The sequence below is a fragment of the Aotus nancymaae genome, unplaced genomic scaffold (assembly GCF_030222135.1).
Source record: "Aotus nancymaae isolate 86718 unplaced genomic scaffold, 86718_ANA_hifiasm-v0.15.2.pri h1tg000090l, whole genome shotgun sequence".
In the NCBI taxonomy this organism is placed as follows: domain Eukaryota; kingdom Metazoa; phylum Chordata; class Mammalia; order Primates; family Aotidae; genus Aotus; species Aotus nancymaae.
The window spans coordinates 5,026,645-5,053,520 of record NW_026988505.1 but is presented as its reverse complement, the minus strand read 5'-3'; the positions used below and the strand labels follow the sequence as shown (position 1 = coordinate 5,053,520).

Sequence of the window (26,876 nt, the reverse complement as noted above, 5' to 3'; positions counted from 1 at the left end):
GCCAGAGAAGCCGCAATGGGCTTCTCAGGATGTGGGGTTTTATAAGAAGTGGAGGTAGTTGATTGGTCATTGGGAAACAAAGAGCAGACAATTTCATTGGTAAGGAGATTTGATTGATTGTTAGGGAAACAGAGCAGACAGTTTCATTGGTAGGCTGACTGGCTGGGGAGGTTAATGTTAAACTGCCATTGGACAAATCTTCCGCGGGCTTTTTAAATTTTGAAAGGGTTGAGTGAGGAATGCAGGAGTGGGTGTGTGGAGCCTGCATGTAGAAACCAGGTAGGAGCAGGTGTGGGGAGCCAGCACAGAGAGATAAGTGTGTCCATTTGGCTCTTCAGCGAGGCAACCGGCCTTACATTTTGCCCTATGCAGAAAGGTATGTTTCTTCATAATTTTAGACATCAGCATTGCAAAAATCAGTTCATTAGGGAGTCAGCAAGTCAAAAACCAAAACAAGTCAGGGTGACTTAGTTGTGGTCGGTTTATTCATTTTTTTCGTTTGTTCTGACTGTGCCATAAAAGGTGCGCTGTGCACTCCTCAGGGCAGTGGTGAGAACCCCGAGTTTTGCTTTCTGCAGACTCTGATATCATCTCAGTGGATAGAACTGTCTATAAATATTTAAAAATATTTTAGGTTCCGTGACTAAAGTGATTCATAAATCTTTAAACACAGACATTGGGAAAACTAATCTTACTTGAAATTTGAGAATTTTTTGGTGCAATTTAATACATTTGATTTACCTACTTGTGTCCCTATAAAGCCGTGATTCTGTGCGCCATTTTGTCCACACAGTTTTCATTTAATAATGTGGTGCAGAAATTTTAAAAATTATTTACGTGAAAAAATACATGTAGAAAAATTTATGCAAGGAAACCTTCACATTGTAACTTCAGAGCAAACCATTTTTAAAAGTTTAAGACACAGAGAAACCTCATTCACAAACAGAAGATCTGTTAAACATTTCTTACACAGTAGATGTGGAGAGTTAGGGCTGACTCTTAGGAAGTGTGAGTCAGGCATGGGCCATATGAAGCCTAAGAGGTGATGTCATTTCTTTCCTAGACCTTCATGTACAGTTTAGGTGCCCATATTTTAAGGAGTTTATGGTAGAGAGAAGTTGAGGGAGTGCAGAGAAGAAACAAATGAGTTATTTCGGGAAATTAGAACCACCTCCCCCACTTATAGGGCAAATACGTTAATTACAGATACTTATTTTAGAAAATAGAAATTGAAGTTCATTGGAAAGGTATTTATTAATTAAAAGACCAGCAATGTAAAATTGGAAAGGACCAGCAATGTAAAATTTCTTTGAAGAAAAGAGGAAGGGAAAACAGTATTGATTTAAGAGACAGTAAGCAGGCTGGGTGCGGTGCCTCATGCCTGTAATCTCAGCACTTTGGGGGGCTCAGGTGGGCGGATCACGAGGTCAGGAGTTCAAGACCAGCCTGGCCAACATGGTGAAACCCCATCTCTACTAAAAATACAACACTTAGCTGGGCATGGTGGCGCACGCCTGTAGTGCCAACTACTCGGGAGGCTGAGGCAGAAGAATTGCTTGAGCTGGGACCCGGGAAGCGGAGGTTGCACTGAGCCAAGATTGTGCCACTGCACTCCAGTCTGGGCTACAGAGTGAGACTCCATTGAAAAAAAAAAAAAAGAGAGAGAGAGAGACAGGAAGCAATTAGATTGATTTTGAAAATATACACCAAAGAAAATTTTGAAATGTTAAAGGGAATTGTCTGTTAGAGCTGTGGAACCTCAGCCTCAGTCCATTCTAAGATTCGTTATTAAGGAGTGGTTCTGACTTTAGAAGGAAGACCTTACTTTGCAGCTCAGCAGGATACCTTCCGTCCAAGTATTCCACAAACATTGATGGGATAACCCCTGTGTGCCAGGCAGGCAGCCATGCACTTAGGGACAAGCATTAGTGAAACAGATGAAACCCCTGACTCACAGAGATTAAATTTCATGCAGTCAAGAATGATGCCATTTCCCATAGCGATTTGGAAATTCTAAGCCACGTTGCACTGTTACTCTAGCAGAACTTGTCACACTATCGAATCATTTGCACTCTGTTGTCTTCAACATCATTCTTCCTGAATCCACATGGGATGTGAACCTAGAATTGTCAGACTCCTATAATCCGATGGGAGTCATACATTCTGGCATGCCGAATCAGAATTCTTCCTTGTCCTGCAGGCAGAGCGTGTGAATTGGGATACTCACTTGTCTTTGGAGTTCCGCAAAGCTTAGTTTATAGCCAGTGACTGAACTGTGAGGAATTTCAGTAAAGGGAAACTCCTCATTTCTAGTGGGTGTTTTGTGTTAAGGTTTCATTTTCTTTGTTCCTGAAATGTTATGCTGCAAAAAAAAGCAGCTGCCAAGCAACTTTATAGACCTCTCAGAATATTCCATTTTATTTAGAAATCCCCAAATATATTGCTTAAGACTTCATTAATGACATTTCATATAGACCAAAAGATCTTTATGCCATCTAATTTCATGGACTAGAATGATGAGAATCATTTGTCCTTCTGTGAGCCACTGTGAGGACTTAATTGTTTTAGAAGCTAGCATTTAGAAATGTGTTTGACGTTATTAGGAGTGACAGCTTTTCCATAAGCCTTTGTCTGAGACTGTATATAGTAAAAATTAATATTTTTTTGAGGGGGCTCTGTGATTTAAAATTCTAAGAAACTTTCTTTTCCTCATGAGTCAGAATGATTTACATACTAAACTTAAGATTTCTATCTCATAGGTTGCAAACACCAAGAAAGAAACAGTTTTTAAATGGCTCAAGGATGACGTTCTGTATGAAACTGAAAAAATGCCTGACCTGGAGAGGGGAATTTGTGAGCTGCGCATCCCAAAGGTATGAGGCATTGAGTAAAACAGGACAAAAGCGAAACAAAAATGGCATTTTCAAATAACTTGTAAATTCCTCATTCCTCTAATTTGCACCCTGAATTTCAGTGGTTTGAAAAGAAAACGTATTAGAGTTTATTACATTTTCTACTGTGGTATTAATTTGACATAAATATGGAATGTGTTTTCTTTGTAGTTGTCAAAGAAGGACCATGGCGAATACAAGGCAACCTTGAAAGACGAGAGAGGACAAGATGCATCCATCCTTGAAATAGCTGGTAAAGGTAAAAGAAAACCTCCTTTGTTCTGTGAGCAAGAAATTCATCTCACCAACAGGATGCAATGTGTTCTGAAGGCACTTCTCTCTCTGTCCTCAGCTATAGCACACATTGTTTCTTTAGCAGTATCACTGTAGAAGAAAATCTATTTGTTCTTTGGCTGCCTTCAGAGCTTTTTCAATGTTTTAGAATAATGTATGGCATTACTCTGGGTTTACATGAAATGTGATTTCAGTCCATTATCAGAAGCCAAGTTTCGTCCCATTACTAATGCAGTTAAAATGATGGAAACACTGAGGCTGTGATTCAGTTAAATGTGGAGTTGGATTTATGTTGAGTCAAATGTTCTTGATCCTTGTTTAAAAGCAAATAGGTTAGAAGGATTTATCGCACACATAAGCCTTTTATGGATAAATATTGCCATTTTAATGATTCATTTTTTTAACTGAACATCACAATTTCCTGTCTTGATTTAATTAAACATTGAAAATGCTGCTTTCTCTTAAAATTACACAGTGTAATGGTACGTATCCCTTCTCATTTTCAGTGTATGATGATATGATTTTGGCAATGAGTAGAGTCTGTGGTAAGTAAATGCCTTTTAATTTTCAAGTCATTTTGGGTTGCTGAAATCATGATTTCCTGAGATGGTCAGTCTCTGCTGCAAAAGAGGATGCGATGGAGCTGCCATGGGTGTTCTGTTCGAGGCCCTGGATTGAAGGGCAGGGCAGTGATCTGCTGCCAGTGACCCCCCTCCTTTTTTTTTTGAGATGGAGTCTCCCTCCATTGCCCAGGCTGGAGTAGAGTGGTGCGATCTCAGCTCACTGCAACCTCCGACTCTCTGGTCCAAGGGATTTTCCTGCCTCAGCCTCCAGAGTAGCTGGAATTACAGGCACGCGCCACCACGCCCAGCTAAGTTTTGTATTTTTAGTAAAGACGGGATTTCACCATGTTGGCCGGGATGATCTCCATCTCCTGACGTCGTGATCCACCCGCCTTAGCCTCCCAGAATGCTGAGATTACAGGCATGAGCCACTGAGTCTGGCCTGGTGGTGATACTTTTTATAGGACTTTCCGGAGTTTTGTCTGGAGTCTGAATTTCACTTTAAGAAACTCAGTTTTGGCTTCCTGATTAGCCACTTCTTCTATCCTGCCTTAGGTTAATGGAGATGATTGCTTTGTACATAATTGCTATCAGCAGCTTTTTACACGTGTTGAATAGCCATAATGAATTTTGAAACCTCTCACTTTGCCTCATACGAATTAAACCATATGTTATCTTTACAAATAAATGCCCAGAGGTGGGATTGCTGGATCACATGTCAGTTCAGCTTATTTTTGGAGGAACGTCCACACTGTTTTCCATAATGGCTGTATTTATTTACTTTGCCACCAACCGTGCACAGGCGTTGCCTTCTCTCCTCGACAGTATTTTGTCTTTTGTCTTTTGATAATAGCCATTCTAACAGGTGTGAGATGATATCTCACTGTGGTTTTAATTTGCATTTCCCTGATGATTAGAGATGTTCAGCATTTTTCATGTATCTGTTGGCCATTTTTCTGTCGTCTTTTGAGAAATATCTGTTCAGATCCTTTGCCCGTTTTTAGTGGGTTATTTGTTTTCTTGCTGTGGAGTTCAGCTCCTTATGGATTTTGAATATTAGTTCCTTAGCCAATGCATAGCTTGGATTATATTTTCTCCCAGTCCATGGGTTCCTTCTTCATTCTGCCAGTTGCTTCCTTTGCTGTGCAGAAGCTTTTGTGCGGTCCCGTTTATTTACGTTTGCTTTAGTTGCCTGTATTTTTGGCATCCTATCCAAGAGATCACTGCCCAGATCCATGCCGCGAAGATCTCCCCTGAGCTTCCTTCCAGCGGCTTCGCAGTTTCAAATCTTAGTTTAAGTCGTTTATTCAATTTGAGTTGATTTTTCCATGTGGCTTAAGTTAAAGAGCCAGTTCCACTCTTTGGCATGTGCAAATTCAGTGCTCCCAGCGCCATTTATTAAAGAGCCTGTCTTTTCCTGTTGTGTCTTCTTGGCACCTTTGTTGAAAATCAATTGACCATCAGTATTTGGTTTTATTTCTGGGCTCTTGATCCTGTTCCATTGGCCGATCTGTCTGTTCTCATGGCAGTGCCATGCTGTTTTGGCTTCTGTAACTATATATTTTGAAATCAAGGAGTGTGATGCCTCCAGCTTTGTTCTTTTTCCTCAAGATTGCTTAGGCTATTAGAGGCTTTTCTTTTCTGGTTCCATATGACTTTTAGGATTATTTTTCTATTTCTGTGAGAAATGACATTGAAATTTTGATAAGAATTGCATTAAATGTTTAGATCACTTTAGGTGGTAAAAATGTGGCTTTATTCTTATACTCATGGAATTATTTTGTGTTAAAATAGCTCATAATGTGCCCAGAGGCCTCTCATGGATAACAGAACTGACCAGGAGGTCATGAAGAGTGAGTGTGTATAAGACAAATGCAAAAGGCTGAGTCCTCCCTGTGTGCTCATCACCTTGAGGCATACATATATACAAACACACACACTCACATCCCCACAGTCACACAGCAGTCACACATACACACACACACACACACACACACACACACACTCACATCTTCACACTGGGGGAGGCTGATAGAGGCTGGGGGAGCACTGGGGGAGGCTGATAGCAGCTGGGAGAGCACTAGAGGAGGCTGATAGCAGCTAGGGGAGCAGTGGGGGAGGCTGGTGGAGGCTGGAGGAGCACTGGGGGAGGCTGATGGAGGCTGGAGGAGCACTGGGGGACGCTGATAGAGGCTGGGGGAACACTGAGGGAGGCTGGTGGAGGCTGGAAGAGCACTGGGGGAGGATGATGGAGGCTGGGGAGCACTGGAGGAGGCTGATGGAGGCTGGAGGAGCACTGGAGGTGGCTGATGGAGGCTGGGGAGCACTGGGCGAGGCTGATGGAGCCTGGGGAGCACTGGGGGAGGCTGATAGAGGCTGGGGGAACACTGGGGGAGGCTGGGGGAGGCTGGAGGAGCACTGGGGGAGGCTGATGGAGGCTGGGGAGCACTGGAGGAGGCTAATGGAGGCTGGAGGAGCACTGGAGGTGGCTGATGGAGGCTGGGGAGCACTGGGGGAGGCTGATGGAGCCTGGGGAGCACTGGGGGAGGCTGATAGCAGCTAGGGGAGCACTGGGGAGGCTGATGGAGGCTGGAGGAGCACTGGGGGAGGCTGATGGAGGCTGGAGGAGCACTGGGGGAGGCTGATAGAGGCTGGGGGAACACTGCGGGAGGCTGATAGCAGCTGGGGGAGCACTGGGGGAGGCTGATGGAGGCTGGGGAGCACTGGAGGAGGCTGGAGGAGCACTGGGGGTGGCTGATGGAGGCTGAGGAGCACTGGAGGAGGCTGGAGGAGCATTGGGGGAGGCTGGTAGAGGCTGGGGGAGCACTGGGGGAGGCTGGTGGAGGCTGGAGGAGCACTGGGGGAGGCTGATGGAGGCTCAGGAGCACTAGGAGAGGCTGAGGTAGCTGCTTCTGGTCTGCCTGCTTTGCTCTCAGGCTGGTCTGACCCTCCGTGTTCTGCCTGGTTAGGGTGGTGTTAGTCTCATGAGTCAGTGTCAGGGAATTTGAGTGGAGGAAAGTGGGTCGGATGGGGGAATATGGCTCTGCAGTGTGTGGACTTCACCCAGTTCCCAAGCTGTTTTTCAAGTTGTGATTCCTTGACAGGTGAACTCCGGTCTCCTGGTAGAGGAAACAGAGTCCCACCTGACTGGGGAGGGGAGATGGTGGTCAGGGATCTCTGCCTCTTACAGATTTTCAATAACCTTCCTGCCTGCAGCCAATTCAGCTGTGGGACCCAGGCTCACTCCGTTCCCTGGGCACTTTTTGGCTTTCTTCGCCCCACCCTTCCCCTCCACTTCATGCTCCTCCCTCCACTGCCCAAGACTCCAAGCTCAGGGTGGGCTCACAGTCTGTCATTTCCTCCCCTTTTGTCCTTTGGGTTCCTGCATGTTTTCCTCCTTTGCAGTGGACTAGCGGGGTTTAGGGAGGTGTGGAGGTCCAGGCAGGCAGCACCTTGGCATGACGCGGGGCTGCGGCCGCAGGGAGTTCACACAGGATCTCTTCATTCTTCCCGCAGCTGTCAGGGAAGGGGTCTTCATTTATTTATTTTTGGTTGATGTTCTTTCTTTCCCCAAGTGCATTTAAGGATGAAAAGAAAACAAAGAGCTTCACCATCATGACAATTTTTATTTTGTTTCTATTTCTTTACATAGTTGGAGTCACAGATACGGTTGCTTTTTTCCCCCCACATATCTTGTAATAATTTTCTTTGTTTTATATAGACGCTACATTTACATTCAGTTTCAAAAATAATTACATATTGTTTCATGGAATCATGCTATCATGATTTAAACTCTTTTCTATAAGGATATTAATGAGTTTTCATTATTTTAAATAATTGTACAATGCACATCTTTGGGCAAAAAAGGCTTTTTTCAATACTTAGGAATATGTTCTTTGAGTGAACTCCTAGAAGCACAATTACTGTGTAAAAAACTAAGACTCTTTTTAAGATTCATAATATAAATTTCCAGTTGCTTACCAAAATGAAAAACTACTATTTAAAATGCCTCTTTGCTACAACATCCTCCTCAACAGTTGGTGATCATCTTATTTTCCATTATCTGTGCTAATTATGTAAATGTAGTTTTCTAGGTAACCGTAAGTGAATGTAAATTTCCAAAGGTTGAATATCTGATAACGATCGCTACTTCCAGTTCAGAGCTTCTGCCCTCATCAATGCTGCTTCCTCATCTCCTCCTTCCTGATCTCTGACCCACAGATCACTTACCTCCATTGAATTAGTCTACCTTTCAATTCCAGGCACTGTGTGTGTGTTCTCATTTCTTTCATTTTCTTATTGCTCCTGGGGTTTATTCTGCCTTCCTTTCTCTGACCCAATTTTCATTTGTCTTGAAGAACCAACCGAGGTGCTCCCATCTCCTTGACTCCCACCTGAAGGAGTTCTGCTGAATGTTAATGTCCCTTTTGTTCATTTTCTACACTCACGTAGCATTTGCCATGTGCCTTGTTATTTTCCTTCCTTTTCTTTTTTTTTTTGAGACGGAGTTTCGCTCTTGTTACCCAGGCTGGAGTGCAATGGCGCGATCTCGGCTCACCGCAACCTCCGCCTCCTGGGTTCAGGCAATTCTCCTGCCTCAGCCTCCTGAGTAGCTGGGATTACAGGCACGCGCCACCGTGCCCAGCTAATTTTTCATATTTTTAGTAGAGACAGGGTTTCATCATGTTGACCGGGATGGTCTCGATCTCTTGACCTCGTGATCCACCCGTCTCGGCCTCCCAAAGTGCTGGGATTACAGTTTCCTTCCTTTTCTTAAACAAAGCTGCTGAGGGACAGATATCAAATCTTTTTAGACAATTCTGTGTCTTTTACAGTATTCTGCAAGGAGCTTTTCAGATAATTCTAGCATGGTAAGAGCTTGTTTAATGAATGGCTACAGCATGGCAATAGAGTGTAAGGATGTGTGGCTGGCCGACTTGAGAGACACACATGAGAACAGGATTGCAGGTGGGGACAGGAGGGCTTGCCGCTGTGACACCTTCCGTGATTGCATAGCACACACTGCTTTTCCTAGATCTGAGGATGTTTTGTTTTCTGTAGGAGCATCTGCTTCTCCGCTGAAGATACTCTGCACCCCAGAAGGAATACGACTTCAGTGCTTCATGAAATATTTTATGGAAGAAATGAAAGTGAACTGGTCTCACAAGTAAGTACGATAGCAACCAATGGAGGCCGTGCCATAGAGGGGCCAAGCAGGGCGCACAGCTGGGACCAGGAGCTCTGTGGGGAACAGCAGGGCACTGTCATTTCCTCAACATTTTATTATGTTGAGCAATTGTGACAACCTTTAGTTCAGGGAAGGGGGCCCTCACAGAAGTGGAGAGGACGTGGAAGAAGGAGACAGAGAGAATATAAGACCACGTCTGAATACATATTGTAATATCCCTGAATACAGCAGGGTTTTCTGTATTTCATGCTTCTCTAGGTCAGGAAGGGTCACTGAGAAAACTCCCAGAGACTTTTCATGCAATCTACAGCACTGGGCAGGTCCCTGCTGCCCTGCCCTGGGGTCTGGCTCCTTCCTATCCAGAGCACAGGCTGACATCTGAAACAGCCAGGCAAACTGCTCGCTGAATTGAGGAGTCCCTAAAACAGGACTCGTGTCAGGGTCGCCAGCCCCTTAGACATAACCACAGTCGAAAGTGGACTTCAGACCGAGCAGACAGTGGCTTTTTACCGATCTCTACACTATCCTAATGACAACATGTTCAAGCCAATTATTTCATGGTGTCAAGATACCCAAATGTAAACGCTTCTCAGTGCACTATACCCAGGGCATCCACACCGTGCATTTAGATATCATAGTTATCTAATGAATATTTCCAAAGGCAAGTCTATGGTTATGACTATTTCACTTTTAATATCACTGGTTTGCTTCATTGACTGTATTTGTAAGTAAACTGAAGTGCTGAAAGCATATATGTTCTTAGTTTGTTTTTTTTTTTTCTATTTCAATTTTTCACATAGTATGCTTTTGTCTTATAATAGTCAGTACATCTTGGAATCGTGCATGTCTTTAATTTTACTAGTCTGGTGTTCAAACTCAAATGGAGTCACATAGATCCCATGTTAAGGGTTTGGTTAGGGAAGTGTATTAAAGGCAGGGTCTTTTTTTAAAGGATTGTGATAACAGGAGCTTACAGGACTGGAACTCTCGTGTGTCTTTGTAATACAATTGTTTATCAGGATTTATTTTCTAGGGCAATGAGTAAATCTATGTTTCTAGCTGAATCCTGGAAAAGGAGGATTAATCATCAGCATCTTTGAGCTTGCTTGTTCTTTACGGCGTATTGTCTTGCTGTAAGTTGTACACAGTTTTAATGTGTGTCCTGCTGACCGTTGTAAACATGTTCATCTTCTGGGAGAGGCCACCCCCTCTTTAGACTTGTGTGGATCACAGTGCAGGCTGTGTGCTATGCTGGCTCTGGGGGTACAGAGATTAAACACACACCCATACACAGGATTAAACACATGCCGTGTGTGTGTGTGTGTGTGTGTGTAGATATAGGTTGTGTCAGCATCAGCAAGCAGGTACTTTGTGTTACACATTCAACACGTTATTCCATCTAATCCTCACAAATGCCCTGTGAGTTCGGTATTTATGCCCACATTTTACAGATATGGAAACTGGGGTTCGGGGTGAGAAACATGTCATTTTGTCAGTCACACTACTAGTAAGTGAAAGAGTGGGGATTTGGATGGTGGCTGGTGTGGTCCTAATCAGTGCTCTCCCGAGAAGCTCCAAGCCCAGTAGATGGGATGCCTAGACAGGCAGGCAGGTCAGGGCGCAGCTCATGCATCTGACTCATTAGTGACCCTGGATCAGAAGAAAGCCTCCCTAGATACAAAAAGAGGAGGAAGTGTTACTGTAAATCCTACAGACTCGTAAAAGTAACATTATTATTATTATTTTTGAGATGGAGTTTCACTCTTATTACCCAGGCTGGAGTGCAATGGCGCAATCTCGGCTCACTGCAACCTCCGCCTCACAGGTTCAGGCAATTCTCCTGCCTCAGCCTCCTGAGTAGCTGGGATAACAGGCACGCACCACCATGCCCAGCTAATTTTTTGTATTTTTAGTAGAGACGGGGTTTCACCATGTTGACCAGGATGGTCTCGATCTCTTGACCTCGTGATCCGCCCGCCTTGGCCTCCCAAAGTGCTGGGATTACAGGCGTGAGCCACTGCGCCCGGCCCAAGTAACATTATTTTTATGTTTACTCTTCCCCAACAAATTCATTATATAATAGAAGAGGCATTTCTTTAGTACCTTTATAACTAAACTATACCTTTAAGACCTCAACTGGGTATATACACTAAAAGTCAGTAACTTCTGGTCATATCTTACTATTTGACTATTAAACAACATGAAATATGTTATGTAGCCATCATGTTTGATTGTAATTCACTGCTTGACCAAATGCATTCTTATCAGATGGCAACTGGTAAAAAAGAATAATATGAAAATTTGTTGAAACATACTTTAGCCATTTGAGGCTAAATAATCCACTTCACAAAACCTATGACACCAGGGAACGGAGCTGTCGAAGACTGGTGCTGTGGGTCCTGGAATATTTTATGTTAATGGGTGACATTGAATCAATAGAGTGCAATGAGAATTTTGTGAAATGCAGACGTAAGCAAAGGCAATTGTTCTTTAGTTAAAAACACTGAGTAATCCATCAGAGGCTGTAGAAAATGTCACTTTAAGGGAAGGCTGGAAACTTACTCAACATCAGTTAGAAGCAGGCAAAGAGAAAATCAGCAAAAATGGTCTTCAGAAAAAAGATTTTGTTCTCTTACTCAGAGGTAAGATTAATATATCATCTAGACATGACTAGATCTCAAATTCTTAAAGCATTGATCACTGAAGTCTTGGAAGTATCTCAGAAACTAAAGAAATTTCACTCACTAGCTCGCTCTCTTTTTTTTTTTTTTGGACAGAGTCTTGCTCTGTCACCCAGGCTGGAGTGCAGTGGTGCCGTTCTAGTTCACTGTAGCCTTGAACTCCTGGGATCAAGTGATAGTCTTGCCTCAGCCTCTTGAGTCGCTAGGATCACAAGTGTGCACCACCATGCCTGGCTAGTTTTTATATTTTTTTTGTAGAAATGGGGTCTTCCTATGTTGTCCAGGCTGGTCTCCAACTCCTGGGCTCAAGAGATCCTCCCACCTCAGCTTCTTAAAGCACTAGAATTGCAGGCATGAGCCACCTTACATGCCCCACAGTGTCTTCATGGCATAAAAAGAAGCACATGCTTCAAACTCCAAATGTGTATTTAATTCAATTCAGGAGATTTCACACACACAGTCTGACTTTGTAAACACTCTCCTAAAATCTCAACTAACCCTTGAACTAACCGGGAGGAGAGATGACTGGCTGACACCTCAGACACCTTCCCCTGCCCATCTTCGTCCTTATGTCCACGGGTTGGGTGGGAGGGGCCGTGGCAGGCTGTGTCTGGCTGTGTCTCCAGTGGGAAGGGCTGGGTGGTGATGGGACCTTCCCTCTGACTTGGCTGTGGCTTCAGCCGATGTGTGGGGTGCCTTGTGGTCATGGCCTGTGACAGCTGCAGGGGTGGGAGCTCCAGGTGTGGCCTCTCAGAAAGCACAGGGCATCTCCAATTCTCTGCGTGTGTTCTGATGTTCACTATTTGGATAGCAGTAGCAAAAGGCTGCTGGACATGGGAAGGTTCCTCAGGCTGTCCCATCTTGTGGGGCTCTTCCTGCAGGAGGTCTGTGTTTCTCAATACTGTCTTCTCCAGCCTAGAAGCAAATACTTCCTAGCTTTTGGGAATCTTTCCCTTTTAACTACATTTCCCTTCAAAAGGGGAGTGAGACCTAGGTGGAGTTCACTTGAATGTCGCACGACATTGAGAAGAGCAAGTCTTACTTTCAGCTGAGACACCGCAGCACTATTTAAACCTTAGAGCTATTGTCAGTAACGGCCTTCAGTTGACTCGCCAGAACCACCGCCTCTGAGGCTCTGGCTCTGTTCTTGTGCTTCCGTCAACCTGCCTCTGTCAGTCATTCTTATTATTACTATTATTTTGAGACAGAGTATTGCTCTATCTCCCAGGCTAGAGGGCAGTGGTGTGATCTTGGCTCACTGCAACTTTTGCCTCCCGGGTTCAAGTGATTCTCCCACCTCAGCCTCCCAGGTAGCTGAGATTACAGGTACCTGCCATCATACCCAGCTAATTTTTGTATTTTTAGTAGAGATGGGGTCTCACCTTGTTGGCCAGGCTGGTCTCGAACTCCTGACATCAGGTGATTCACCCACCTCAGCCTCCTAAAGTGCTGAGATTACAGGTGTGAGCCACCATGCCCAGCCTGTCAGTCATTACTAATTGCAAACTTAGTTTTTAGATTTTTGCACTTGTGTTACTTCTAACCATTTATTTCAATGTAAATAATATTCATTTACAAATATATAATATTTCTAAATCATTCACTTTGAAATAATTTTAGACTTGTAGAAAAGTTGAGAAGAAAGTACAGAGTTCCCTTACATCCTCCAACCCTCTTCCCCTGAGGTTAAGGTCTTGTGTAGTCACCTTATAACCATCAAAACCAGGAGCCGATCGATAGTGTAATGCTGTTAACTCAGCTACAGACCAGTTCAGATTGCTCCTGTTTTTCCAGGAACGCCCTTTTCCATGTTCCAGTGTTGAATCTCAGGTCCCATGTTGTGATCAGATGTCCTGGCCCCTGGTTTTCCCAGTCTTAGATAGTTCCTCAGGCGCTCCTTGTCTCTACCTGGGTGCCTTGAAGTGTTCTGTCCGTCACTTCAAAGCACACCCCTCCTTTTGGGTTTATCCGATGTTTCCCATGTTGGATGGGTGACTCAGTTTTAGCTGGAACACAACAAAAGCCATGCTGGTATCTGATCACTGGGTTAAGGCAATGTCTACCCTGTCCGTTTCTGGGAAAGTTACTATTTTTCCCTTGGTAATTAGTGTGCGACCCTGGTTGTGGGACCCCGACCCACGGAGGCAGGCAGGCGCTCGACCGACACGAGGCAGGAAGCGTGGTGACCAGTACCGACTTTATTGGGATCTCCGGGCGACTCTGGCGGGCAGGGAGGAATCGCGTGCGCTTTCTTTGTTCAATCTGTTTTATAGGGGCAGAGGGCCTGGGGCGGCGGGAGAGCTGATCTGGCAGGTAGTGATAGGCTAGGGGGAGTTGACCTGGTGGGTAGTGATTGGCCAGGTTGGTTGCTAGGCAGGAAACCTGCCGGGCGGGAGTTTGTGGGAGGGGAGGTTACGGGAGAGCTGATGGGGTGGATGGTGATTGGTTCAGTGACCGGCCGGGCGGGAAGGTTGCTGGTCTCGGGCCAGGCCTGGATGGAATGAGATAAGGGCCCCTCCCTGCAGGGGAGGAAGGGCTACCTTTGTCGGGAATTAGGCCCCTTCCACATGGCCGGGGAACGGGGCCAAAAGTCCCCTACCAGACAATTAGTAAATACTTTAGGATTTGGCAAGTCTCTTGTCCCTCCCCAGACCTGTACCCTGGGATGTGAGATTCAGCATTGAATCTGGCCTGCAGTACTGATTTCTGAGGCTCTGGGTCGAGGGTGATTTTCTAGCTCCCTCTTGCTCCTACATTTACTCTGCTAGGAGGTGCTGGCCTCGCCTCTGTGCACCTTCTCATTCAGCTGCTTGGCTGAGTCAGTTTGGACTCAGGGATGCTGATTTTATTCTGTGAGCTGTTACTTCGCTCAAATTGTCCCACCTCTGGCCCTTGGGAGCTCTTTCCAGTTGTCAGCTGCCTGCTCCTGCATGCATGCCTGCGTCTTCTTAGGAGAAATTCCTTATTTTGGGGTCTGTAAAACATTCCTGACTCATCGTGTATTTCCTGCCCCAGTTCTGGAATCCCAGAAGCCCTGGCTCCTGAACCAAGGGTGGTATCAGGGACTATCTACCAGTGTTGCAGGGAGCCGCGGCTCTTGCACACTCTGAAGACAGGGCTGGGTGACATGTGGGTGCAGGCTGAGGCACCCAGGGTCGTAGGGAGCTGCGGCTCTTGCACATTCTGAAGGCAGGGCTGGGTGACATGTGGGTGCAGGCTGAGGCACCCGGGGTCGCAGGGAACTGTGACTCTTGCACGCTCTGAAGGCAGGGCTGGGTGACATCTGGGTGCAGGCTGAGGCACCCGGGGTCACAGGGAGCTGCGGCTCTTGCACACTCTGAAGGCAGGGCTGGGTGACGTGTGGGTGTAGGCTGAGGCACCCATGTCCACTTCTGCATCTCGCGTCTGTGTACTAGACTCTGATGGATCCCAGCCAACTCCACAGGCTTCATTCAAGCCTTTCCCCTTTCCTGGGCTGTAACTTGGCTCCCCAGGGAGAAGCCTGGGTCTCATCTATTTACTTTTTTTTTGATCTTAGTATTTACATCAAGCAGTTTCAGAATTAGTAACCCGTATCTCTGTGAGAAACAAGTGTGCAAACGAGTTCAGTGTTTCCTGCAATTAATTCCTTTCATCTTTAGCCTTACAGTATGAAATCTAAATACTGCTTTCCAAAGTTGCTTTGTTTCTTTACATTCTCGGTGGTAAGCAGTTCATTTGCAACATAGTGAGGTTCCAAAGTTACTTCATTTCTTTAGGTTCTGAGTGGTAAGCAGTTCATTTGCAACATAGTGAAGTTCATTTGTTGCTGTTTGTGTTTTGTTTCGGTGCTTGGGTTGATGTTCCTCCTTTATGTTGGGAAATGTGAAAGGCAGTGTGGTTCTAAGAGTCTGAGCTACAGACCTGGAGCCCTGACCTCTCCTCCTCCCTGCTCACCAGCCCTGTGCCCCTCACCTGTCTCCTTCCCACCTACCCCGTCGCAGGTGACCAAGCTGCTGGTTGCTTTTGCACGAATGAGCAGATACATTTGTGCTTTCGTCTGCCCTCCTCTGTCTTTTATTAATATGAACATTTTAAGTTTAATTTGGAATGAAGGAATTTGGTCATGTTTCGTAATCAAGTAATACAAAGAAGAGATTTTGTCATATTTGACCCATTTATGTCTCAAAACAACGATAATAATTTTTCAACCTGTATATGTCCAAGTCATTGTCTAGGTAAGACAACAGTTATAATTAATTCTGCGGTCGGATAGTCAAAAAAGTTAACAGCTATTTTTGAACCCTGGGATTTGCTTGGCCCTCTTATAAGTTGCTCATTCAGGGGAAGCCAAATGAGAGGGCGTGGGGTCTAGGGTGAGACCCTGAAGCTGGGAGTGGGAAGCTGGAAACCGGCATTTGCCCTCAAGGTGAGCAGCCAGGGCTGCAGACATCTGGGGCAGCCGGAGCCTCTGCTGGAAGCTCTGCTAAGGGCTGTCCATGTTCTGTGAGTGGCTTCATCTGAGTTGTATTGAGGGAACAGAATCAGAACCCAGTCCAAGAGAGAGAAACCGAGTAGGAACTCCAACGTGGGCAGCTCGAAGCTGGGATTAGGGTTTAAGGCAGGCTCCTGATCCCAGGCTCACGTCCGCTTTCCTGCCACTGCAGCTCAGGGAAGGGTAGTGTCGCAGCTGAAGGCTGTGGGGTCTTGGCTCAGGGCACCTTGCATGCTTGCATACGTTTACCCAGAACCTGGGGTGGCAGTGGAGCCTGCACCTCACGAAGGAGGTGGGGCCATAAGCATGTGGGGTCCTAGAAGGGCACCAAGTGGGCCCGTGTGTGATTCGGTGTTCAATGGACCCCCATTCCTTCCTTCCAGTGGGTTCACCCTTTGTCACTGGCTGAGATTTAGGTTCAAGTGGCCTTCCTCCAAATTGTGTGGCTGTTGTAAAGAAACCCTCATTGAAGTAGAGGGTCACTTTTTAAAAGTGAAACTTGAATGATGAGTCACTCCAAAGGCCCAGGGCCATCAGCATGCCAGTGAAGTGATTGTTTGCAGGGGGGGGCCCTTGTCTTCACTGCTGCCCAACCAGTATGTCCATTACATCAAAGCCAGGAGGCCAGCTGGATGCATTTACAGCTACTTTATGAATGCTCGTTTGAAGGTATTGTAAGGTTTGTTCTCGCCAAGTTAAAATGAAGAAACTGAGGCCAGCACAAGAAGATCCAATGCAAAGGAATTTATTCAGGCTCCCGGGTGAGGTTCTGCGGTCCGACAGGAGGGGCCGGAGAAGTCGCACAGACTCCTCTCAGACATGGGGTTTTTATAGGGAGTGGAGGTGTTCGATTGGTTGTGGGAGAGCAAGACTGCTATTGGGTAAGTTACAAGCCTTCAGCTAGGACTTGGCTTGTTGTTGGTTGGAATTACTCGGCTGCTATTGGTTGTTAAGACTCAGCTGCTATTGGCTGGAAAGACTCGGCTGCTATTGGTTGTTAAGACTCGACTGCTATTGGTTGTTAAGACTCAACTGCTATTGGTCAATAAGGCTTGACTGCTATTGGTTGGCAAGAGGCTAGGGTTACAAGACCTTGTTTGCATACTGGGTTCTTTAAGGGAAGGCCAGGCTGTGCAAGCATGGGAGAAAGGAACATGCCTGAGCATGTCTGAGCTTGCCTGAGCTCGTCTGGGCTTGTCCGGGCTTGTCCGGGCTTGTCCGAGCTTTTGAAAAAGAAGGGGGGTGGTATGCGTCTGAGCTCCTGGCAAGGCAACCGGCCTTACAGGTATTGCATCTTTTTCCCTTGGCACCTATATCAAAATAAAAGTATGTTTATTCTGTAAGCAAGTTGCTAATTGTGTGAGTGGAGCAGATCACCATTGGAATGGGACATAGTCCAACAGAACATAAATGCCACAGAGGCTAAAACGCCCGCTACTTCCTGAAGCATTTGCAAGGTGACTATGTGGCCTAGTGACTTTCACCTGTTGGACAAAGCTGTGTATGATGTGACTGATAAGCTGGAAACTCCACTAGCTTTTCTTCATGGCTCTGAGTCTAAATAATGAGATTTGGGGGCTGTTTGCAGCTTTACCCCTGGAAGAAATTCTAGTCAGTCTCTCTCTCTCTCTCTCTCTCTCACACACATACACAAACACACACACACACACACAGACACACATGCACAAAGCAGAGGTTTAAACATCTTCATCTGTACATCTAGGATGCAGTAGTTTGTGTGCATAATTTAGCTCTTTGAAGAGGACATATTTGAGTTAATGGAGTTTGAGAAAACATTGTTTTCTGCCTAACATCCACGTGGCAGGTGGCAGGATGAGATCACACAGGGTGGCAGTGATTGTTGTTTTCTCTCAGTGAGACTGACCGGCGTTAGCACGAACACAGCGTTTGGTGCAGGATGCAAGACACCAGACATGATGAAAATCGTCCCCTTCTTCGCAAGCTTGGAGCTCATCACAAGTTCCAAAGCAGCATCCAGGCTTTTCAGGGCAGGGAAGCAGGTGGCGGGCCAGGCAGGACCAAGGGCCTTATTGATGTGTGGAGGCCAGGCTGCAATCCTGGTCTGTGTGTGTGTGGGAAACACACAAAGCCAAGTTGGCAGTGCCTGATTTTGTGTATGTGTGTGTGTTTGTGTGCGTGTGCATTTGTTTGAACTTTAATCCTCATCAGTTCCAACAAGACAGGGTGACAATTCCAACAAGCGAGGGTGACAAGATGACTACAGCCCATGAGTGTTGGCAAAACCAATTTTTCTGACTCTCACCAGAAGAGTTCCACACTTATATTGACCTCTATTTCCTTGGATGGGGAACATTTAGTCAACACACAACTACAGCGGGCTCAGTTCCCTGCTGATCTGCAATTTCCGACTTGCTGATTGGTCTGTAAAGTGTCCAGTTGTAAGTGCATACTGGGGATAAAGAAGTCTTTCTCAATCGAGCTGTGATGTCCCTGTAGCGTGTCAATGTCTATTTACATCAGGTCTCTGCACAGACAGGGTTCTTGCTGCTCCTGGCAGAGCCAGGGTTTGGGATTGATTGGCTAATCCACTGCCTGGTATATCTTCTATGAAAGGTTTTTCTTTTCTGTAGAGCTAAGCATCACCATGGAAAGTCTAATTTCCCTTTTGTACACAGGGATGAGTAGGTCTGAGTGCTGGAATGGCCCATCAGTCACTTTCATAATAGCAACCTGGTGTGAGCTCACAAGATGGCCTTTGTGGCCGCTGATGCTCCCTGCCCTCGGCCACGCCACAGATGGAGAACCTGGCGGGTCCATGTCACCTGGAATGTGAACGCCAGGCAAACATGGCACTCTCGGCCCGGCCCGCTCTAACTGCTGAGTGCTGGGGTCCTGGGGTCATGGCCTCATAGCTTCTTCCCTCTCCTGCTCCCCACACAGACCGTGCTGACTGTGAACTGAGAACAGCCAGGCAGAGCACGGGGCTCTGCTGTGGGCTCAGCCTTCGTGAGGCCCCCAGGTCAGCAATGTACAGAATTCCAGATGCAGAACTAAGACATTCCTGAAGGATTGTCCAGTTCGATTCTCCCGCCCTTTTCCTGCGAGGGGCAGCTTGTGGGAAAAGGGAGATAATTAACGTAGCACAAAGGGCTAAAGGGGTAGTACATGTGTATTCTAACACAATTTTTAAAAGTTTAGATAAAAGCAAAGTGCTCACACTGTTCCTGTCCTCTAAGGCAGCAGGAGCTCGTCCCCACATCGGCAACAGGGGAGGCCAATCTATTTATTGTAGACAAATGTGTATCAATTATGTCCTAAAGTTGCTTCAGTAGATATTGAACATATCTTCTTGGATTCCTAAAACAACCCCATGGGGGAAGTGTTAGATCCTCCCTTCTCTGTCCAGGATCTGAGAGGCTAAGTCTTGGACTGAAGCCAACCCCACACCCCATCCCTGGGAGCCACGGTTTTGGGCTCTGCCCACAGAGTGTACCCCAGGATCCTGCTGTGCCCTCACGGAGCTCCCACTTTCCATCCGGGCTGACTTGATTCTGACACATACTGTCAGCACTACCACCAGGGCCATTTCTATCTCCAGAGACCGGGACACAGAGCTGAGCATTTATGTTTCCATATATACCTTTTGAGACAGGGTCTCGCTCTGCTGGCCAGGCTGGAGTGCAGTGGTGTGATCACAGCTCACTGCAGCCTTGATGTCCTTGGGCTCAGGCAGTCCTCCTGCCTCAGGCTCCTGAGTAGCTGAGACTACAGGTGCCTGCCACTATGCCTGGCTCATTTTTTTTTTTTTTTTCTTTTTGTATTTTTGTAGAGATAGGGTCTTGCTTTGTTGTCCAGGCTGGTCTTGAATTCCTGGGCTCATGCAGTCCTCCTGCCTCGGCCTCCCAAAGTGCTGGGTTATAGGCATGAGCCACCATGCCTGGCTGAGCTGTGCATTTATTATGGGCTTAAGATATATTTGTCGAAGGAAAGAATAACAGAGAAAAAGGCTATGATGCTGGGGAGGGCTGGAGAATTCATTTTCCCAATGGAACTGAAGGCATTCTTGGTTGCTGGCAAGGGTAAGCAAAGATGCCACAAGCGCCACAGCCAGCTCTCCGTGCAACCCACTCAGCCAGCTTCCTGAGCTCTGGCTGTTCTGGAGCTGGCGCCTGAGAGAAACAGGTCCACCTTCCAGCTCTTGCGTGGCCTGGAGTCAGTCCTGTTTTCATGCGCCGGTGACTACAACTTCCACAGATCTCTCAGGCTCTCTCTGAACTGAAGTAATGTTAGGAAGTAACTTATACACATTTGTCTGCAGTAAACAGGCTGGCCTTATTCGTTGCAGATGTGGGAACCTTAGAAGGCAGCAATGGGATGAGCACTTGGTTTTTATCTAAACTTTAAAAACTTGTGGCATAATCCATGTAATGTAAAAGTTACCGTTTCAACCATCTTTAAGTGTACAGTTCAGTGGTGTTAAGCACATTCATGTCATCCTGCAGCCACCGCCATCCAAGCCCTTTTTACTTTCCCAAACCGAAACTCTGTTCCCACTAAACACTCGCTCCCCGTTCTCCCCCAGCCCCTGGCACCCACAGTTCTACTTCCTGTCTCTGTGAATCTGACTACCCTGACTTCATATGAGTACATATTTGTCCCTTTGCAACAGGATAATTTTACTCAGCAGAATGTCCTCAGGGTTCATCCACACTGCAGCGGGTGTTGGGATTTCCTTCATGTATTTGTGGACCACGTTCTGTTGATCCACTCATCATCAGTGGATGCTTGGACTGCTTCCCACCCGGAGGCTGTCATGAACAATGCTGCTGAGGATGTGGGTATCACAATATCTCTCCAAGACCTTGCTTTCAATTCTTCTGGGTAGCTACCAGAAGTGCAATTTCTGCATATAGCAGTTCCAGCTTTAACTTTTTGAGGAACTACCATACTGTATAGGGTTTTGTTAAGTCCATTGTGTTGTGACAAGTACATTAAATAATAATACACCTTTAAAGATTAAGTATTTAATTTTAGAAGGCTTTTAGATCTGTTACTGATGTGATCAGTACCTTTGTAACAGTGAGAAAAATCTATTGGGCTATTGGCATCAGCAAGTTAGAGAAGACTGTCACAGCAACAGGACATTGCCCTGTAGATACTGTGCGTATGATAAGGAGACCCTAACTCAAATATGTTCCTGTTGCTATTTTAAAGAGATGCTAAGATCTCGTCCAGTGAGCATATGAGAATCGGGGGGAGTGAAGAGATGGCTTGGCTGCAGATATGTGAGCCGACAGAGAAGGATAAAGGAAAATACACTTTTGAGATTTTCGATGGCAAAGATAATCATCAGCGTTCCCTCGACCTGTCCGGACAAGGTAAAATAATTATTTGGCATTTAATAATTTCCTATTTAGAAATCCATTTAGATGCTGAAAGCAGGGAACACAATATGAATACAAGAGATAATATGAATTTATGATGTTCATTTAGAGAAAATAAAAAAATCAGTTTATTAATTTTATGTATCAGTTTTCATGAATCAGATTCACTGGTAGAATATTTGAGTGAATAAATAAAATCTGAACACTGAAATGGTTAATAATGTATGAATTATTTTCCTACAGCATTTGATGAAGCATTTGCAGAATTCCAGCAACTCAAGTAAGATTTGCATATTTGGTTATTATGACATCATTTTAGGGGCAATTGAGTCCCAGTCATTTTGGCTGCATGTGGGAACCTATATGGAAACCTTGGTGATCCAAAGAAAGAGCCATTCCTGGGACAGAAGTGGCAATTTAAGCAATGCAATATGTGGAGGGCAGGCACTCTCCCAAACCAGAAATGATTTATAAATCAACTGTCCAGAGTCATAGTAACCCCGGGTGAATTTCAGAAATAGTTATTGTAAGAGTTGAAGAAAGAGAAAAGAAACATGGAAAGCGGCCTAACAGTCAGACAGGTTTATTTTGGAGAATAAACCTGAGGGGGCCTTCTGGCTAATTTCCATCAGGAGTGCTTTCTCTTACAGACCAAGGGTATTTAAGGGTCTGGGAGCGAGATCTTATAGCAGGCTAGGAATGTTTCTGTGTGGAGGAAAGTTTTATTGTGGGATTGGAATGTTTCTGGTTGGAGGGGAGGATATCTCAGGTTTGGCATGTTTCTGGTTGGAGGTGTCATTTGTGGTTTATGGTCATGCTGACATTAGCCATTAAGCTGATGTTTTCAGGCTGGATTTAGGCGATTTCTAATCAAGGAAAACTTAAAATGGCAATGCTTGTCCAAGATGGTGATGCTGCTTCTCTGTCAATTATCACCAGAGCAGTGCATCACGCAGAGCAACTTTTTAAGGAAATTTGGGGATTTTTCAAATGTACGATAGAGTTTTTGCACATCCGAAGCTGACCACAGTCCAATAAACATTTGCTGATTGGGTGCAGGGATGAGCAAGACAGATCAGAAACTGACAAGTTCAGGAAAGATCTCAAGTCTCTAGGGCAATCTGGTGAATTTGTGAAAAAAATAAATCACTTCAACCTGTGAGCTGGAATGCTAAACTTTTCTGTGGGTTTTAGCATCTGGATAATAGGGCATTTTCTACCTCAAAATCAGCACTGGGAACCATCAGGAAAAATCTATGATATCCATCCTGGGATCCTGTGACCTGAACATGTTCTTCTAAGAGAATGCAAATGTATTTCCTTCTTTCTTTTGTTCTCATTGCTAGCGAACCTCTCAGCTGTGCATTTTGTTGGAAGCACTTTCTCATATTCTCTTTTCATTCTCTCCTCTCCGCCCCCTTTAACTTTTAGGGCTGCTGCTTTTGCAGAGAAGAGTAAGTACCTGTTAGATTATAACCAGAATGGCGTATTATTTTGGGTGGGGCAAAAGGGCTTGCATTTTAGAGTACCAACTTTGTGTATTAAATAATAACCAGCAATCCCCCACCCTGATATAACAAAGCCACCAACATTGCACCCTGTCCTGGAGCCCCACGTCCTGCACCACTGACGCCTGCACTGCTTTTGGCCTTAGCTCCTTCACCCCTTGGGCCCCCTCCCTCCTCTCCTCCGTCCTCCCTTGCAGAACCTGCAGCCCAGGCCCCCAGGACCTCTTCACTTGAGACAGAAGTCTTGCACTTGTAGCCCAGGCTGGAGTGCAATGGCATGATCTTGGCTCACTGCAACCTCCGCCTGCCAGGTTCACGTGATTCTTGTGCCTCAGCCTCCCAAGTAGCTGGGATTACAGGCGCGCACTACCATGCCTGGGTAATTTTTGTAGTTTTAGTAGAGATGGGGTTTCATGTTGGCCAGGCTGGTCTTGAACTCCTGGCCTCAAGTGATCTGCCCACCTTGGCCTCCTAAAGTGCTGGGATTACAGGTGTGACCCACCTTGCCAGGCCAGGACCCCTTCACTTTCTGCCCAACTCAGGGACACACGCGGCTCTCTGGGCCTTCAGTCCTCAGTGAATTCTTCACCCTCCCCCATCTCACATTTCCTCTGGAGTGTTTCGCCCCTTGCCTTTTCACAGAGTCTGTTACCTCCTCACCTTTGTTCCCTTGGCTTTGGTTTATCCCTCAATTGTACACATATAAATCATTTTCTTTGGTGCTCTCTCCTGAGCATAAGCTCCTTCCTGTGTTCACCTTGGTATCCGCTCCTTCTTACACAGCCTCTGCTCTTGGTTAGATGTTTTCCTAACCAAGGTGATTTCCCATTGCAGATCGTGGCAGGGTGATCGGCGGTTTGCCTGACGTGGTGACTATCATGGAAGGAAAGGTGAGGATTCTAAACTAGGCCGGGGCGGGGGGTGTCAGCACGGTGCAGGTGCAAGGGATGCAACCCCTCCTCTTGGGGTAAAAGAGAGGGAACCCAGCGAGGGGCTTCTGTGTCCTCACCCAGCCTGCAGGGAACCCAGAGCTCCCCTGACTTTCTTGCCCCTCCTAGACGGCCTGGAATAACCCCTGTATTCTCAAAGGAAAGAATCGCTTAGCATTCCGAATTCACAAACCTGTGGTCACAGGGATGTGTTGTGCCGCTTGGGCACCTCAAGGCAGGCGCTGTGGCTGTGGGTGTTTCTAGGCCCTCAGGGTCTGCCAGGGTCTGATGCTACCTGCCCCTGTGGCCATTCACCCAGAGGAGCAACTGCAGGATGAGGCAGCCACACCCCCCATGGCCCACCCGCCTGTGTGAAGCTGCAAGCCACCTGCTTCCAGTGTGAAACAGCACAGCTTTTACAACATGAAAGAAAAAAAATCTCTGCTCCTATTCTCAAGGTCATTATGGAATATGTCGTGGAAACCACTTATTGGAGTTTTAATTTGTTGCCTGTCAGTAGAATTATTGATATCTAATTGTACTTCTCTGGTTGCTTCAGTGGTTCTAACTCAATGTCACGGGGACACAGATACTTGAGAGAATTTTATTAGGCCAAAATAGAAAAATTTATAGACCTCTTCTTTAGCAGCCAAGGAAAGCCTAGAGGACTCTTGAGATCTCATCTTAAGGATGTAATTGAGAAATTAGCAATTGTTTTACTTTATCCTAGGCCAAAAGCATGTTTAAACTAAGCTTCAAGAATATATATTTTTTTGTCTCCAATTTACCAGTTATAAGACAATGTATTCATTGGATTTGCCAGAGGAACTGGTAAGAGGGATCCATAAGTCTAAATATAAAGGAAATTTAGTAGCAGGCTGGATTTATCTACTATAAAACATAGAGCTTAATTAAATTACTTTCACATTCTTTAATTGACATAGGGCTTGGATAAAAGCTGAGAATACACAGGATGCATTCTCACTGATTTGTTTTGTGAGCTCCCTTGTGGAGGGGTGCACCTGGGCCCTGGCTGGCTGTCCTCTGGCTGCTCTGTCTAGAGTGGCGTTTACATACAGAAAGACTTCTTGCTAAACAAATGACTGAAGGACCCATAAGTTCAACTGAGTGTGACCTGGAGCACATCGTCTCGGGGGATAATACAACTTACCTTTTTCTAACTCTTCCTTCTCCACCAACCTCTTCCTTCCAAAGACCTTGAATCTGACCTGCACGGTGTTTGGAAACCCTGACCCCGAAGTGGTTTGGTTCAAGAACGACCAGGACATTGAGCTCAGCGAGCACTTCTCGGTGAAGGTGGAACAGGCCAAGTACGTCAGCATGACCATCAAAGGCGTGACCTCTGAGGACTCGGGCAAGTACAGCATGAACGTCAAGAACAAGTATGGCGGGGAGAAGATCGACGTGACGGTGAGCGTGTACAAACATGGAGAGAAGATCCCGGACGTGGCGCCACCCCAGCAGGCCAAGCCCAAGCTCATCCCAGCGTCTGCCTCAGCACCAGGCCAGTGAAGGCACCTTCCCAGCCTGGAGACGGGGAGCAACACTTGGCAGAGACAGGAATGCTGTGGGCTTGTTCCAAGTGAGCGGCCGGCGTCCGAGTGGCGTCCTGTGTGAGCCGATAGTTGACCATGCATTGTGCTTTGATTTTTGCGTTTGGTGCTGATTATTTTATATCCATCCAAGGGGGAAAGCTAATGTTTTCCACTAGACTAAGCAACATGTGTTTACACAAGCGTAGACGGCAGATACTGGCAGAGGGTGGGTTGGCAGATGACATGAGCATTTTCACAGGTGTAGACACGTGGGCGTGACACCCAGGTGTGTGTGTGTGTAGCATGTGGCGGTCTGTGTGAAGCCACCGAGAAGCCACTGTGCTGTCGCTTGCTCTTTAGGGGCTGTGAGATCTCCCAGCGCTGGAATCCTGGCTGTGGAGCCTTTGAAGCGTGTGTTACCTGGTGAAGCTTGTCTTCTCTTGCTTTAGTCAAATAAAACTTTAAAAATCACCTTGGTGTGGTTTTTCTGTAGCAAATCGCACCTGCCTGCACCTGCTCACCCTCCTGGCTTGTTTAATTCTGTGTCACCATGCACTTTCATGGCCAGTGGGGTGCAGACAGCACCCTCACAGTCCAGAGAGCAGGGCAAGGTGAATCACACCCCAAAGCCCCTCCGACCCGTGGGGCTGAGTAACAGGGAGCCCATAGCTGGCCCCAAGTGGCACCCAAGACAGCACCAGTCCTAAGAAGTGTGTATTTCGTGCAAGGCTTAGAAGGTCACCTAGTGATTATACTGCAGGCCTAAAAGTCTCTGTAGAGGAAAATGCTGTGTGTAGATGACTCTGTTCTTTTTAAGTGTGTGAATGAATGAGGAAGGGATTTCAAAAGAAAGAAGCACTCATTTGGAATGATCACTGTAGCAGCCACAGAGGAAAAATAAAATCCTGGCTGCCTACACAAGGCCTCTTGGTGAAGTTTAAAAAAAAAAAAAACCTTTTAGGAGGAACATACCCTCTCTTTGAACTTTTTCTTCCTTTGTTCAGAAAGAGGCTGATATTCCTCTGGCATAAAAATCCAATTTCAATATTTTAGTTTTAGTGTTGCTTTATAAGAGAAAATGCTTTGATAATTAAGAATGTTTTACCTTTCTGTGTCATTAAGGAAACCCAAATTGTACAACATTTTGTTATATTTTTCCAAGGTAATAATACAAATCCTGAGAATTAAATATGTCCCCAGTAACATAAAGCCGGATGAGCTGGTTTCCATGGCAGTGAGGTGAGTATCGGCGAGAATTTGTTTTTATGATTTCTGCCTTCTCTGCCATGCAGGTGAACTCCAGCGGAGTTTGTTCTGGCTGCATGGTGGAGCCACATTTTCCAAAGCACGCTTGGCCAGAGTGGGCACAGACAGGCTTGTCTCTATTTGACCTTGATTCAGTTAAACAGACTTTGTATATTTTCCA

At 45.9% G+C, this 26,876-nt stretch overlaps 1 protein-coding gene across 2 annotated transcripts in view; it reads left to right on the top strand.

Moving 5' to 3' along the window:
• MYOM2 (myomesin 2) overlaps positions 1-25,921 on the top strand; it is a 103,014-nt gene extending 77,093 nt beyond the window's left edge. Inside the window, exons 29-37 of one of the 2 annotated variants that reach the window (XM_021670185.2) lie at positions 2,760-2,873; positions 3,063-3,150; positions 3,692-3,730; positions 8,810-8,915; positions 21,288-21,451; positions 21,701-21,737; positions 22,889-22,911; positions 23,800-23,855; positions 25,110-25,921. In XM_021670185.2, the coding sequence (XP_021525860.2) occupies positions 2,760-2,873; positions 3,063-3,150; positions 3,692-3,730; positions 8,810-8,915; positions 21,288-21,451; positions 21,701-21,737; positions 22,889-22,911; positions 23,800-23,855; positions 25,110-25,427 (945 nt within the window). In that variant the 3' untranslated portion in view covers positions 25,428-25,921. Of the gene's footprint in view, positions 1-2,759; positions 2,874-3,062; positions 3,151-3,691; positions 3,731-8,809; positions 8,916-21,287; positions 21,636-21,700; positions 21,738-22,888; positions 22,912-23,799; positions 23,856-25,109 lie in introns of those variants that run through there. The other variant, XM_064369783.1, reaches the window with a different exon arrangement.
• The last annotated feature ends 955 nt before the right edge of the window (positions 25,922-26,876 follow it).